A 16,413-nucleotide genomic window follows, 5' to 3' on the forward strand; every position below is an offset into this window, starting at 1 on the left:
TTTTGTGTAGACTGGGAGGGAGGGACTTGGTCAAATCTCTAGTTTGATCTCCCCAGTTATGGGAATCAACAGAGCACAATTTTTGACATCGGTCAGTGCTGATTAAGTTTGTAAGGCTGAGTATTGCTGTCAGATAGTTGCACTGTTTACCTACTGAAGCAATGCTATATACTGTATATTGTTCTTTATGATGTACTGCAGCAGTTACTGTAATTTTATACTCATGTTATACATTTCCTTGTCTTGCAGTAAATCATTATAAGTGCCCACTATGTGATATGACATGCCCACTGCCTTCTACGCTACGCACTCATATCCGCTTCAGACACAGTGATGAGCGACCATTTAAGTGCGATCATTGTGATTACAGGTGAAACTTGTATTATGTGTCTTGTCAATATGCATGCTTCAGTTTCTAATAAATAGTCCATTTCTGGTTTAACAAAAATGTACAATAAATATTCTGTATATAATACAGCTCTGGTAAATAAGAGCCCATTGCAACATTGATCAGTTTCTCAGGTTTTATCTTGTATTGAAGTAAAGAGCTTTGCCTTAAAGAGAAACTCCGATCAGTAGCTGATGCCCCCTATTACATGAGACATCTATTCCTTTTCACAAACCGACCATCAGGGGGCGCTGTATGGCTGATATTGTGGTGAAACCGCTCCCACAAGGAACTCTGAGGACCGTGGTACTCCTGGCAGTTTCCTATCTGTAAACCTTGTTGCATTGTGGGAAATAGCTGTTTTTGCTGTCTCCAACTGTCGAAAAAGCATGCAGCAGCTACATCACCTGCCAACAGTAAAAATGTCACCATGTAATGTCAGAATGTAAATGGGGGATTAAAAGATTTTACAATGGGCAAACACTGACTAAATCATTTATACATAATTATTGTAAAAATGAAGCACGTTTTTTTTATTACATTATTTTCACTGGAGTTCCTCTTTAAGGCCCCATTCACACTTAATCAGTTACTTTTGGATTTTCAAAGTTATACCCATGTTATCCTATGGCACCTTTTCACACTTGCCGCGTTTTAACTGAAATCTTTTTCACAATGCATTGCTATGGAAAAGGAAAACAAAAACCGCGTACCAACTAATTAAGTGTAAACGGGACCTCAGGGTAAATATTGTCAGCAGTTCTTAAAAACTAACGTCTGAAAAAATATGTTGTTCTTTCAGAATTTTAAAGAAAATGACAATAGATCAAAATTGGAGAAATAACTTATAACGCAGTTTTTCAGTTATTTAAATTGTGAGCGAAGAGATGAGGCTGGCACCATCCAAAGCTCTTTTTTACTTTTTATTCAAAGACTGTCATGCATAACAGCGATGTTTTGGAGCAACAGACATGCTCCTTTCTCAAGCTATGACAGTATTTGAATTGTGCAAAGAAAACAAAACAAAACAAAAACAAATCCTCTGTTCACTCACCAAAAATGGCAATAATCGTTCACATCAAGGCCGTTTCTGTGCGCTTTTCACAGCGCACTGCCCTGTGCGTTCAGCAAGATAATGATTTTCCCATGTAATGTAGCTGGTTCACATCTATGCGCTGCACTGAGCAGTGTTACAAAAACATAGGGTTGCATGCATTTCTGTGCGTTGAGCTGTAAAGCGCACATCAATGCAAGTGAATGGGGTGCGCTTTTTAAGCGCATAGAAGCGCATGCGTTTTTTACCCCTATTTGGGAAAAAAAAAATTTACATAGAAAAACAAAGCTTTATTGACAACTGCTACTGCTACATTAAGCAAAATGTGCCTTAAAGAAGCGCAACGCACTAAAGCGGTTTTTGCCATGCGCTTTCACATGTTTCTCAGCGCAGCAGATGTGAACAAGGCCTTAGGCCCAGGACCCACAAAGGGCACTTTGTGGTAATTTAAAAGTGCTTGCATTTTGCCAGGGAAATGCCGCAATCACCATTTGGCTACTGTAGCCACTGATGTGATTACTCTGGGATTGCTCCCAAAATGCTGCAAGCAGTGTTTTGCTGTCACTCTGTGATTTCAGAGCTGCTAGTGGGACCACCGCCATAGAGATCCACTGGAGTAGCTTTTTGCCGATCATTGGACATTCCTAGTGGGTCCCAGACCTTAAAGGGATCCAAGCAGCTCTTGGCTTCAAATAGCTGCAAGGGCTGCCATTGTTCAGAAGCTCAACCACTGCTGTTTTACAACTGCTGTTATCCAGGCTAGGTGAGAAATTCTTCAACTGTAACTGATGTTTTCTGTTTGAAGTACAATGGGGGTTTGTTTGTGGTCAATTAAGTCTAAAGAGGTGATATCTTATCTGTTTTCACCATCTCCTGCTCAGGGACTGCAGGTCCTTTGTGGACAGACAAAGTGGCTAATTTAACCCTTAGAAGTAAAAAAATGAGGTAAAATTAAAGTTAATAAACCACATTTTTAGAATGCATTTTTAATTTGCTATAGAGCTGCCCTGGGTGTTAAAAATGATGCTCGGTTCACTTTAAGCCCAATCTACACAATACGATCCTTCGTGCGATTCGATTACGATTCTATTTATGATCCGATTAAATCTGACATGTCCGATCGGGATTCGATTCGCTATTGCAAAACAATGGCAAATCCAATTGAATCGGACATGTCGGATTTAATCGTATCGTAAATAGAATTGTAATAGAATTGTATCGTGTAGATGGGGCTTAATGCATGGTACACTCCATACAATTTTCTTTTAGATTTACCTGCCAGGTAGATAATCTCCAACATGTTGGAAATTATCTATCTAACCATCTATCTGCCTAGCAATTAGGCATTGCTCTACTCAGCAGGAGATAACCAGAAGACAATGCACCAGAGAAAATGACCAGTCTCTACCAGTACTAACAAAAATCTAACAGAAAATTTTATGGTGTGTACTATTTATGCTGGATTCATATCATACAATTTTTTTCGGCTGATTTACCTGGCCGATAGATTATTTCCAGCATGTCCGATCTGAGATTTGAACAATTTTTATGAGTGATTTCCATTCGTTTCTACAGCCATGCTGGAAATAATCAATCGGCCAGGCAAATCGGGCGAAAAATTGTATGGTGTGGATCCAGCAATTAGTCTTTGAACAAGCATGCAGATCAGATCTTTCTGACAAGATTAGCCACATGCTTGTTTCAGTTGTGTGATTCAGACATGACTGATGCCAGAATGATCTTTAGGACCTCTAGGCAACTGGTGTATTGTTTAAATGGAAATGCATATGGCAGCCTCTATAGACCTCTCACTTTTGGTTCCCTTTAAAAGGAACTTGAGGTGTGAGATCTGTGGAAGCTGCCATTTTTATTTCCTTTTAAACAATACCAGTTGCCTGGCATTCCTGCTGCTCTTTCTGGTCAGTAGGGTCTAAATTGCACACTTGAAACAAGCATGCAGTTACTCTTGACAGATTTGTCAGACATCTGATCTGCATGCTTGTTCAGAGTCTATGGCTTAATGACCAGTCTCTACCAGTACTTTACAGAAAATATTCTAACAGAAAAATGTAACAGAAAATTGTATGGAGTGTGTGTACTAGGCATTAGAGGCAGAGAATCAGCAGGACAGCCAGGCAATGTGCATTATTTAAAAGTAAATAAACATATCAGCCGCCATATCTCTCTCACCTGTAGTTCCCTTCAACTCGACCCCAGTGTCAGTTTGCCATAGTGTTTAAAGGTCACTTGATGTCAGCCTATGGTTCTTGAGTGACATTCAGATTTTGCGGTTTTCTCTTGGAGTGCTAATTGGTTTTTGGCTTCTGCCGGTTGTAGCTTTGTTGTCCCCAGTGACCAAAAACAAGAAAAAACGGAATCCAGGCTGCTCACCTCGAGCTAGGATATTTTATGCAGTGGGGAGGTGCTGGAAGGGTGTGGCAAATAAAACAGTAAAGTCAATTAACCCTTAGCACACTGGCATGCAAATTCTTTCTCTTAACCCATGCAGGAACCAATGCTATCGCTACAGCTAAGTTAAAAGCTGAGTGTTTTTGTTACAAAAAGTCCCTTGCGTAGTCATACACTGCGCAGAGGTCCTCTGTGTTAGTATGTGTTCTAACTCTGGCCCTGTAACATGCATTGTACAAACATGCAAGCATTCAGTACGTCAAGCCTATCTAGGGATTAGGAGCACATATCCTAGCGTACTCTCTTGGGACAGAAAGTGCATTGAATGAATTTCCCAATGTAGCTACCAAAATACATCCATGTGTACCATGTGTGCTAAGTGCATACTGACAATGCTCACTGAGGAAAAGAAGGGGAGAGCACCAGGCATAATACTTTGTATTGCTCAGAAAATTTCCCTGTGTGATGCACCTGACATTCTAATTATTTCTCCAGCTGTAAGAACTTGGTGGACCTCAGGAAGCATCTTGACACGCACAGCAAGTTGCCGGCATATTGTTGTGAATATGAAGACTGTAGCTTCACTGCCCGATCTCTGTGTTCTGTTAAAGCTCATTACAGGAAGGTGCATGAGGTGAGAAATGACCATCGTTTTCAACGTTTCTGCGATCCGCGTACATAGCAGGGCCTGAATGTCTGTGAGACCTTTTTGTGGTAATCTAGAAAAGATTCAGAACTAACCATATTCCTGAATAAGTATGACTGAATATGTGATGGGTTTTTCCTGTAGGTCCTAAAGCTAAATTTGTCCATTATGCTTGTTCATTCAGCAGAGGACAATGTCCACAGTTTCATATATGTGTGTGGAAATGTGAACCATTGTTTTCACTAATCATTACTTGCTACCTCAGCATAAATAAATGTGTCCATACATCTAGCAATGATGGGCAGATTCTACCAAGAGAGATCTCTTTCAGCTGCAAATACACCGTGCATGAATACTTTACCTGTCGGTGTCCGCCGCTGGCTATGTCTCTGCATTGTTCCTCGCATACATGTGCTCCACATGGTTGTCTGCGTAACGTAGGCATGTGTGTGAGTGCAGAGATGGAGCCAGCGGTGGGCACTGACAGGTTAAGTATTCTTGCATGGGAAAAGGAGCATATTATAGGGGAGGACAGTGCTGGGGGTTCCGTCACGTTTGTGGCTTGTCCTGATACTGCCCAACATCTTGCAGCATGTCCAATTGATATGGTCACATCGATGATCAGGCAGGCTGGCGCACATCAGAATTCATAGTTCTATCAATGATGGGATATTACCTTGGTTCACTAGTCCAAACGATGCTACCACCACAACCATGTAAATAAAATATAAGGCTGCGTTTTTAGCTGGATAGCGTACTGGTTAAGGCTGTTGTCTTTGATTTGGGATTTAAGCCTTTGGCCAGGGCTTGAATCACGGGTCAAGGAAGTTTGTAAAATAGAAATTTGGGCAAAGCTCCCTAATGCTCCTGGTCACTCGCAGAGAGCGCCCTTAGTGGCAGAAACTTTGAAGTGCTTTGAGGGTGCCTGGTTATCTGAAATTTATAGATTGCTTACTTTAGCCACAGAAAAATGTGCACGTTTGGATAATTTTCTTCAATGAATAAAATGAACACACACAATCTATTGGCCTCATTTGTCTAATTGGGTCCTCATGATCTTCTAGTGTACCTATACTCATGCTGCTTACTTGTCTTTATTGAAGAATTCCAATTCAGTCACTGCCAACTTTGTCAAAATGAAGAGAATAATTTTTCCCTAGCTGTGGTGCTGTTCTTCTGCCCTTTAATACCGTGTAATATGGTATGTGTACGTGTGCTGCATTTGTTCTTCAATTACTGAACTGTCCTTGTTGTTTCCATCAGGGGGACTCCGCTCCCAGGTACAAATGTCACGTATGTGAAAAGTGCTTCACCCGGGGAAACAACCTCACTGTTCACTTGCGGAAAAAACATCAGTTCAAGTGGCCATCAGGACACCCCAGATTTAGGTAGGCCTTTTCTTCTCAGCTGTTGGTTCAGAGTGTCATAATTTGACCAGTAGTTTACAACAAGAGTGACCTTCAGTTGACATAAGTGGGGCACTTCTGACTTCAGAGAAATTAATATACAGTGGTGTGAAAAACTATTTGCCCCCTTCCTGATTTCTTATTCTTTTGCATGTTTGTCACACTGAAATGTTTCTGCTCATCAAAAAACGTTCACTATTAGTCAAAGATAACATAATTGAGCACAAAATGCAGTTTTAAATGATGGTTTTTATTATTTAGTGAGAAAAAAAACCTCAACCTACATGGCCCTGTGTGAAAAAAAAATTGCCCCCTGAACCTAATAACTGGTTGGGCCACCCTTGGCAGCAGAAACTGCAATCAAGCGTTTGCGATAACTTGCAACGCGTCTTTTACAGCGCTCTGGAGGAATTTTGGACATCTTTGCAGAATTGTTGTAATTCAGCTTTATTTGAGCGTTTTCTAGCATGAACCGCCTTTTTAAGGTCATGCCACAACATCTCAATAGGATTCAGGTCAGGACTTTGACTAGGCCACTCCAAAGTGTTCATTTTGTTTTTCTTCAGCCATTCAGAGGTGGATTTGCTGGTGTGTTTTGGGCCATTGTCCTGCTGCAGCACCCAAGATCGCTTCAGCTTGAGTTGACGAACAGATGGCCGGACATTCTCCTTCAGGATTGTTTGTTAGACAGTAGAATTCATGGTTCCATCTATCACAGCAAGCCTTCCAGGTCCTGAAGCAGCAAAACAGCCCCAGACCATCACACTACCACCACCATATTTTACTGTTGGTATGATGTTCTTTTGCTGAAATGCTGTGTTACTTCTACGGCACATGTAGAGGTAGTGGAAGAGAAAGCACAGGGGGTCCGGGAGCCCAATCTGGCGCAGTACGTTAGTTGGTATGGAAATATATAATAAAAACAATAGATTTTATACTCACAAGAGTGGGTTTCTGGGTGAGGCAACCACTCGTGTTCGCTTGTGGGAAAGTACCGTCCCCACTCGGCCTTTGTTTCTGGTCGCTGCTCCAAAAATTGATCTATCAGACGGTGCCCGATGTGGGTCTCCCCCTAAGGCTAGGGGTTTTGTAAACTTATGGAAAGGGTAGGAGGCGCCCGGTGAACGTAGTGGTATATTTACTCTATACGGTAGGTACAGCATTCAATGAGAAAATGGTGTGGTCCTACCTTCTAGATGTCCCCTCTCGGGAAGTATACAAACGGAATTTTTTTGCTTTCGAGATTCTATTTATTTTGCATTCAAGACAACGCGTTTCACGGTCAAAACCGCTTCCTCGGGTCAGTGACAATGCCTCAAAAAAGGAATTGCTGATAGTCTTAAATGCTCACACCCTCCCAGATAAGTAGGTAATGGAAGACAAACACCCTCTCTCCCCACCCAAACAAATATACTTGGTTTTTGCCTGTCTCCTTTTTTCATCTTTATACTTCTGTCTGGTCTTCTTCTGTATACTTGCATCCTGTGATGTCATCTTCTTCTGTATACTCTTGTGTTCTGACATTTTCAACAAACCATTGCTCAACACCTGCAGGCTATAAATAAATAAATCATCTTTATTGGGCACAAATGGGGTTGAGCGAGCAAAGTTTTGTGAAAAGTGACACTGTACCTGCCTGTGTGTGTGTGTGTGTGTTGGGGGGGGGGGGGGGGGGGGCTGAGGAGAGAGTTACCTTATTTGTCTCGCTGATTTTACCCTTTGCGCTGCACTCTACCCCACACCATCCTCCCAACATTTCCACTGTGACAATGGGCATGTCTGGCAGATGGAGAGCCACGTTCAGTACATGGGCTAGAGGCAGTGAGTCTGGTAAGCTAATTCTCTCTATTGTTGCCTCATTTTCACACAGGCGGTATATATGTTTTCACAAAACTGTGCTTGTGCAAACCCATTTGTGACCAATAAAGATGATTTGTTTATGCACTTCAGGTGTTGCCATTTCGCCCCTGCGCAGTAGAGCCGCCCCGATCAGGCTCTGCTATTTCCGCCCAAGCTAAAAGCTGCTAGTGTGGCGCCGACAAGCAAAGTTTTGGGGGTCCCACCAATGGATGTCCTCTGCTGAGAAGCACCCCCCCCCCCCCCTCATCCTTTTTACTACAAATATATTGTATAGTTAAGCTCTCATACTGCAGCAAAGTAATAAAGTTGGCCAGTCATTGACCAATCAAAATTGTATGTGTGTTCCAGGCTTGTCTAATTTCATACCGCCAAAAGTCTTTTAACCACAGCCAGCCTTGAGCCTGGTACAAGCTTTCAGTTGTGATTGGCAAATTATCAGCCAATTTTACCACCTCTTTGTAGTATAAAGGGCAAACAGATTTTGAATAATATGAGCAGATTGTGTAGGTAACCTGAATTCTACGTGGAGATGGTAAAATTGGTCAGTGATTGGCCAATCATAATTGGAAGTGTGTACCAGGCTTTACACATGACAACATTTTAAATAGGGACCACCCACTTGTCCATATATCAATTGACTCCTAGAGTGCCAGGATAAAAACTAAGGAACACATGCATGGGTTCAAATGGAAAATCAATAAAAACCTCATTGTGCTCAGCCAACATAATAACACAAGGGGTAATTAACATATATACATAATGTATTTGAGAATACCAGCAACAATATTTATAGAGGCAAACCATCCCCAGTAAACAAATGTTTAGACTCTTAATATGGATGCTTGTGTGTCCAATTCATTGCTCCACAATAGTGTTCAGCAATCCTGGCTTGGGGGCACATCCCACATAATGTTTGACATGCTGAACAATTAATAACCTAGACAATCATATAAGAATTGCAGTGAATATACTGCTCAATAAAATGACATTCGTGGTTGAGTGTACGTGATCGTACTTGCACAAGTCTCTCCGCTGCAAACTGAAATATGAATGCTGCTGTAAGATGTATTTCATAATTATTTATATACTCGTATGACTGCTTCTACTTTGTATATTTTTCTATGTTCTTCATCAAAATGGGAGGGCAACTGTTCTTCCAATAAATCCAAGAGGACAAGTTGTGGATTTAAAGTGTACCCGAGCTGAAGCTAGGGTACACCACATGAGATACTTGCCTAAAAAGAGGGAAGCTTCAGGATCCTATTGAGGCTTCCCTCTTTATTCTAATGTCCCCTGTCGCTGAGCACGGCCCCCCAAAAGATTGGCGACAAGGCATTGTTTCTAATCAGATGGGGGCCGTGCAGCACCTCTTCCTTATTCATGACTGCACAATAGCCGACATGCGCAGTGAACTGAAGCCGTGGGCTCCAAGCTACTGCGCATGAGCGGGCGGGCTCACGTAGCTACAGCACCGGGGGGCTGCCGACAAGGGAGGGAAGCCTCAATAGGATCATGAGGCTTCCCTCACTTCGGGTAAGATCTAGTTTTGAACCCGAGCTTTGGCTTTAAACCTCTTTTTTTTTTTTATTTATTTATTTATTTTTTTTTTACTTGGCCAATAAATGATATCATCCTGATTCAAAACTTCCTGCTTTTATGTACATTTTATATAAATGTCTGTGAATAAATGTACAGGTACCTATAAAGTCCTCAAATGACGGTATGCTGATTTTTCTTGTGTATTGCAAATTTCATTTCTCTTAGTCCTAATAAATTATTAAGAGGCAATGCAGCAGAAAATAACACACATGCAGGACTTTTCAAAGGTTAAATGGCTTCCACAATAGTGGAAACTGCTGACCCAGACGTGAAATCCTAACACACGGGCTGACAAAGAAGTGGATGGTTTTTGATCCGACACATTAGGCTGTCTACACTTCTGTTACATTTATTCCACACTAGCTGATGGCCCAGCATTGCCCGGGTATGTATTTGGCTGGTGTTGGCTCTGCCCACTTTTTCTAACCCTAACACTCCATTACTCAATGACCTAGTTTGTAAGCTGTGTGGAGGAGGAGGAACACAAAGTGTTTATTAGTTTGTGGTCAAGAAGTCTGTGTGGTTTTAGGATGTAGTTTTTTGTTTTTGTTTTTCCTCATTGTAGTGAACCTTCCATTTAATGCCCTACTATAGTCTGCTTCATTATTATGTTTCCTATTATAGTGCCCTTAATTCTATTACCCCTCTTATGGCATCCTCCATTTTATTACCCCTGTTATGGTGTCTTCAATTACAATGCTCTTTGTGGCATTCTCCATTATGCTACTGCCTATTATGGTGTCCTCCATTAGCTTTCTCCCTTGTATTGTACCTTCCTTTATTTTATTACCCTTTTATTATACTGCCTCTTATTTGTAGTGTTTTGCACTATTTTCTTGTCTTCTATTATTTACTATTCTCATCAAGAGAATACGTCTACCTTCAGTTTTCAGGGGATGGAGAGAGTATGCTGTCCTATACAGGGAGGAGATATCCAATGCTGGGAGGCCTTCTGGACCCATCAGTTGGGTACCTGAATTCCCAGGGGCCTCAATGTCTGCTGGGATTTGAGTCTTGTGTACAATTTTTAATACATACATTTTTCCGTATCTCTTTCCCTGATGGCTTTAACAGCATTTTGTGGTATTGTATACCTGTGTCTTTGGTATTGTCACCTGTATTTTTAGAGTAGTCAACTTTGTACCGCATTAATAAAAAAAATACTAAACAGACAAGATTATATGCCCTTTACTACTGTGGATTTTCTTGGCTGGAAGGTTTTTCTCTCCTTGCCTCTAAAAAGTCCACCTGTGGTCTGTGTTGTTTCAACTATATCTAAGGCCCAGTGCACACCAAAACCGCTAGCAGATCCGCAATACGCTAGCGGTTTTGGGAGCTGATTTCAGAGCGATTCTAGGTATGTTTAGAGAGGTTTTCTAAACATACCTAGCGGTTTTGGGTGCGTTTTTGTGTAGCAGATTACACATATTGTTACAGTAAAAGCTGTTACTGAACAGCTTCTGTAACAAAAATGCCTGGCAAACCGCTCTGAAGTAGCGTTTTTCAGAGCGGTTTGCGTTTTACCTATACTTTGTGGACGAAACGCTTCCGAAAACCGCAAACGCGCAGCAGGAGGCGCGTTTGCGGCTTGGCAAAAACCTCAAACCGCCGGTGTGCACCATCCCATTGCAATACATTAGCCAAGCGTTTTTCCAGGCGGATGCTGCCGGCGGATCGCTCCAAAAACCGCTCGGTGTGCACTAGGCCTTAGGGCTGATTGTAAGCCCAATACGCGTCAGTTGTTTCTGTGCATGTCTTTGTATACTGTGTCTGTCTGAAAACCATAAATAAGCTGGATTTAGTACTCACTTGAGCTCTGTGGATCTTCTTCTTCTTTCTTTTATCTTGTGTTCTATTACAGTGTCTCCTTTTGTGGTGCTTCTTCCCCCACCCCTACCAGATATTAGGTCTGGCATATGAATAACTTTGCAATAGTCAAATATATTTCTCATTTAAGATAATAGTTTGCGAGTTGTGTGAAAAGAGAACAGAGTTACTATCATATTTTTGTCCTTAACTGGAATTGCAAATAGTAATCAACAAATAAAGATGGCCTTCTAAAAGCTGTTCATAATTAATCCATAAATGCTGCTGCGTGATTTTTTTTTTTTTATCATTGGGATTTTGCACAGCTAAGAATGTATTCTTTATCGGTGTTTCTTACACCCCGTATTTGCCTCAGTTTGTTGATTCTCCCCTCACAGATATAAAGAACACGACGATGGGTTTTTGCGCCTGCAGATGGTGAGATATGAGAGTGTGGAGCTGACGGAGCAGCTGATGAAGGAGCGGGAGAAGCAGGAAGCCACATTGGATGAAGTCTCAGCTTGCTTGGTATTAAGCCAGGAAGGCAGCACTGGACTGGAGTCGGCAGATTTTGGAAGGACTGGAATAGAGAAAGACTACTAATTGCCACCATGAGGAGATTCCTCCAAATTGCAGTGTGTTCAAATTAGTCATAAGGAAGCGTTCATAAAACTAATGCAGGCTGAAAAGTCTGGTAAATTATCCTCTTAATAAAAATATAGGATGGTGGTCCTTTTACTAGGCCCTCTTAAATCAGCGATGGCCTATTAAGATCTGAAAAAACACAGGAAAGGAACACCAGATGGTGCCATTCGAAGCATACACATATTCAATACACCTTTTTATTCGAAATAAGTTGTTCTGCTTTTATGGACTTTGCAAAGAATAATAAGTACTGTGTATCTTTTGTAAATGTCTCCCTCGTTTGTTAAAAGGACTTTATGAATCATTAAAAGGAAATTGTGGCTGAGACCTTTGTTGTAGCTGTGAAGGGCTAGAACCACTATCTGGGTTCAGTGTCTGCAAAGCAAAAACACAATGCATCCTTGTCATGAAAGGCTGGTCTTTTCTTAAATTAACCCTCCGATTTTCCCCCCCCCCCCCCCCCTTCATACATTCTGGACACTGCCTAGCCCCCTGCTAATGAGGAATATGGGAGACCACTTTGGAGTTAGCTCTGGGTGGGGATGGAGAGAGGGAAGAAGGGCCAAATAAAACTTGTTTTATGTGGTCCTGAAGGTTGATGGTGAAGGGGGCGGGGCAGTTAAGACTGCATTATCAGTTATCTATCTATGCCCTCTGCTTCTTATCTGAACCTCTTTTTTACCAATGCAGAGGCCAGTCTCGGTCATGTAGAGGATAAAGTGAGTTGAAGATCACCAGAGCCTTTAAAAATGTTAAGTCTCCTGAATGGTGTATTTCCTTAGGGAAAGTGTATGCTTCTCACGGCTAGGCAGCAGACCGCATAGTCAGGACTAACCCACGCCATGGTCAGCAGTGATTAGGGAATGGTCAATGTGAAGCTAATGATTCCTACTTGATGTGGATTTTATTCTTTGCTACTAACCAGCAGTGACTAGTGTACCGGATAAGGGCTCTGCCTCTGACACGGAAACCTGGGTTCAAAATCTCAGCTCTTCCTGTTCAGTAAGCCAGCACCTATTCAGTACGGAGTCTATGGCTAGATTCCCTAACGCTGCTACTGCCTACTGAGAGCACCCTAGTGGCTGCAGCTCTGGGGCGATGAGTCCACCAGGAGAGACGTGCAATATAAATGTTCTGTGTCTTGTATTGGGCCAATCAGATGCAGTCACTGATGATTTTGAGTGGCCCAGATTCAAAATTAGATTTTTGCAAAAAATGAACATAACACTTTTGTGTCCATTCAAAATTATCATCTCCTTAACCATCTCGTGCAGAGATGTGGGAGAAAACCTTCCATATCTCCTTGTAAATCAATCCAGTGAGGGACACAGTGCCCCTCTCAAGTACTGTCATTACTGTCCATTTAACATTTGTTTTATGAATTTGCCCCCCTATTTCTCTGCAGTAGTATCTGAATAACACCAGAAACATGCATGCAGCTAGTCTTGTGCGTTGGCTGGATTGCTTAGCATCTCATTCATTTGTTCTAATCTGAAGTTGTCATTTTATATTGATGCCATAACCAGTGCTTTCTTTCATTAAAGGGGAACTTCAGCCTAAACAAACATACTGTCATTCAGGTACATTAGTTATGTTAATTAGAATAGAGAGGTAATATAATTTTTTGCCCACCCTGTTTTAAAATAACAGGCAAATGTTTGTGATTCATGGGGGCTGCCATCTTTGTCATGGGGCAGCCATCTTTTTGGTTGAAAGGAGGTGACAAGGAGCAGGAGACACAGTTCCAACTGTCATGTGTCCTGATCACCCCTCCCAGCTGCTCACACTAGGCTTCAAATGTCAAATTCAAAATGTAAAAAAAAAAAAAATTTGCACCAAAACAGCAGAACGAGAACAACATCATCAGAAATCCCATCATGCTTTGCTCAGCATAAGGGGAAAACTGCCCGGGCAGTTTTCTTCTGTGCAGCTAAAAATGAGGCTTGGATAAGAGAAACAAAGTTCTCATGCTGTGAAACTGTTAAAGAAACACCAGGCCTTTTCAGTGCTGCTGAGTCGATTTTTAGTCCGAAGGTTCACTTTAAAGCAGGATTGTCGGCCACAAAATCAAATTCAATTTACCCACTGCTCTGTGTTCATTATTCAGTCTGCATCCTGACCCTGCATTGTAAGCATTCCAATCTAATCATAAATGTTTCCGCTGTAATACATTTTATCTGTCAGCCTGGCTCTATTTGGTACATTGCGGACAATAAAGAAGCTTGTTATCACCCCTCGCACATTCCTGCTCCTGACTGATTGGCTGAGGGCAGTTCAGTGAGCTGCTGAAATATCTATGCTGTGCTCACATGTGTTTTCAAAGCAAGCTAGATATGACAGTGCAGTTTCTAGGAGAAAAAAAGGGAGGGGGGGATTACATCAGGATTGGGTTCAGTCACAATAAGTAAAAATTTAAAATGCCAAGAACCGTTTTCTCTTTATTTTTACTATATAAAATTTGCTGAATTCAAAATGTGGACAGTACAACACATGTTGTGTAAGTAGAACAAGTATTTACATATATATATGTTGTTGTTTTTTTTTTTTTTTTTTTGTCGTTTCTGTGATAACATGGCTGCCCCTGCTGCTTTAAAAAAATGGTCATGTGCTGTAACAGTACTGCATCAAAATCATCTGAAAAACACAAAAATATACTCCCAAATACTATGTATTGTCATTTACCGTATATACTCGCGTATAAGCCGAGGTACCCACTTTTCCCTCAGAAACCAGGAAAAGGTGATTGACTTGCATATAACCCCCTCTGCAGTATAGCCCCCCTCCACAGTAGCCAGATGTGCCCAGTACAAGTCAGCCTCCCCATAACCAGATGTTCCCCAAGGATGATACAGCTGTGTCTCAAAATGCCACTAGATGGTGTCATAGATATGAGACAAAGAAATTTCCACACAGTAAGAATCGCCAAACATTGCACCCCTGACACCGTGCTGGTACACTCCGCTCCACAAGCCTGGGGACACAGGTAGTCTTGAGCAGCACACTGTTGCAGGGGATGGGCGCCACAGACGCAGCAGGGAGCCAGCTGGCAAGAGCAGGATAACTAGTGCACGATCCTTAAGTGAACCTCCGGACTAAAAATCTACTCAGCAGAACTGAAAAGGCTTGGTGTTTCTTTAACAGTTTCACAGCATCAGAACTTTGTTTTTCTTACCAACGCATCATTTTTAGCTGCATTTTTAGCTAAGCTCCACCCATCAAAGAAAAGCTTGAGCTTTTTTTCCCTGATGCTGGGATTTCCTATGTTGTTCACGTTGCCTAGCAACTGGGAGAGGTGCTCAGGACACAGGACAGTTGGAACTGTGTATCATGCTCCCTGTCACCTCCTTTCAACCAAAAAGATGGCTGCCATCATGAAATCAAATATTTGCCTGTTCTTTTAAAACAGTGTGGGTAAGACATTATATTACCTATCTATTTTAATTAACATAACTAATGTAACTTAATGACAGTATGTTTGTTTAGGCTGGAGTTCCTCTTTATGATCCTATGCCAGTAACAAAACCTGCTCCACCATCCGTTCTGTTCCACTGACTCTCATATAATCCAAGGGAGTAACTTTTAAGCATTTTTTGTGCTGAAAAATTAGGCTTATATGCAAGTATATAAGGTAATTGATTAGGGGTGGGAGTGCGAGCGCTGATATGAGTGGTGACAGACCTAGCCCGTTTTTAAACGGGCTAAGGTCACTAGTAATAATAATAATAATTCCAATCAGTATTGTAGATCACATCCCTAGAGGCTCCAGACAATGGCATCCTGTTATCACTATGGACTTTTCCACGCTTATGCATTGTGTTGCTGATTTCAGGAATAGTGTTGGTGTTGGAATAGCGAATTTATAACACCTGAATACTCCTGACTGCTTGTGGTGGAGGAACAAAAGATCTCTCAGCACTGCTGCATTTGACTGCAAAAGGTTCTACTTTAATGCTGTGCACTCGCGCATCTTTAAAGGTTCATACTCCTAACTGCCGCTGTTCAGCATCGAATAAGTGGACAGGGTCAGGAGGAGTTCACTGCCTTGTGAGTCACGTGACTCTGATACTTCCTCCTTCAAAACCGAAAGTAGGAAGTATTGGAGTCATGTGAAATGCAAGATGGAGAAATCCTCCTGACCCTGTTCGCTTGCTCAATCCTGAATAGCGGCAGTGAGGAGAAGGATGGTCAATAAGATGCAAATAATTTTGAATTAATGCAGGATTTTGTATGCAAATGTATGCAGCTTGAAAATGAACCAATCAAATCATGCTGATGTGAAATTCATTTGATCCATTTTCAAGCTGCATAAATTTGCTTCCAAAATAATCCTGCATTAATTCAAAATTATTTGCATCTCATTGACCTTCCCTAGTCAAGAGTATTCGGGTGTTATGAATTTGCTATGCCATATTCGGACACCAACACTATTCAGGAACACAATGCTAAAGTGATCCGCAAGGATGCATTGGCTAGACTGTTTCAGGAATGTTGTGGTTTCAAACTAGAGATTTTTTTTCTTCTATGGCTCAATCTTGTTTGTGTTGAGTCTTGTCCTAGTCAATTACACTTTCTGTTTTGAATCTCATTTTAAAGTGAACCT

At 41.6% G+C, this 16,413-nt stretch overlaps 1 protein-coding gene across 1 annotated transcript in view; it reads left to right on the forward strand.

Annotated features, from left to right (window-relative positions):
* The window catches only part of HINFP (histone H4 transcription factor), a 30,398-nt gene extending 18,260 nt beyond the window's left edge, over positions 1-12,138 (forward strand). Inside the window, exons 6-9 of the mRNA XM_068240958.1 lie at positions 250-370; positions 4,347-4,485; positions 5,761-5,885; positions 11,567-12,138. Coding sequence (XP_068097059.1) covers positions 250-370; positions 4,347-4,485; positions 5,761-5,885; positions 11,567-11,771 — 590 coding nt within the window. The 3' untranslated portion in view covers positions 11,772-12,138. The remainder of the gene's footprint in view (positions 1-249; positions 371-4,346; positions 4,486-5,760; positions 5,886-11,566) is intronic.
* Positions 12,139-16,413: the final 4,275 nt, after the last annotated feature.

Source organism: Hyperolius riggenbachi, chromosome 6, assembly GCF_040937935.1.
Source record: "Hyperolius riggenbachi isolate aHypRig1 chromosome 6, aHypRig1.pri, whole genome shotgun sequence".
NCBI classification, from domain to species: Eukaryota; Metazoa; Chordata; class Amphibia; order Anura; family Hyperoliidae; genus Hyperolius; species Hyperolius riggenbachi.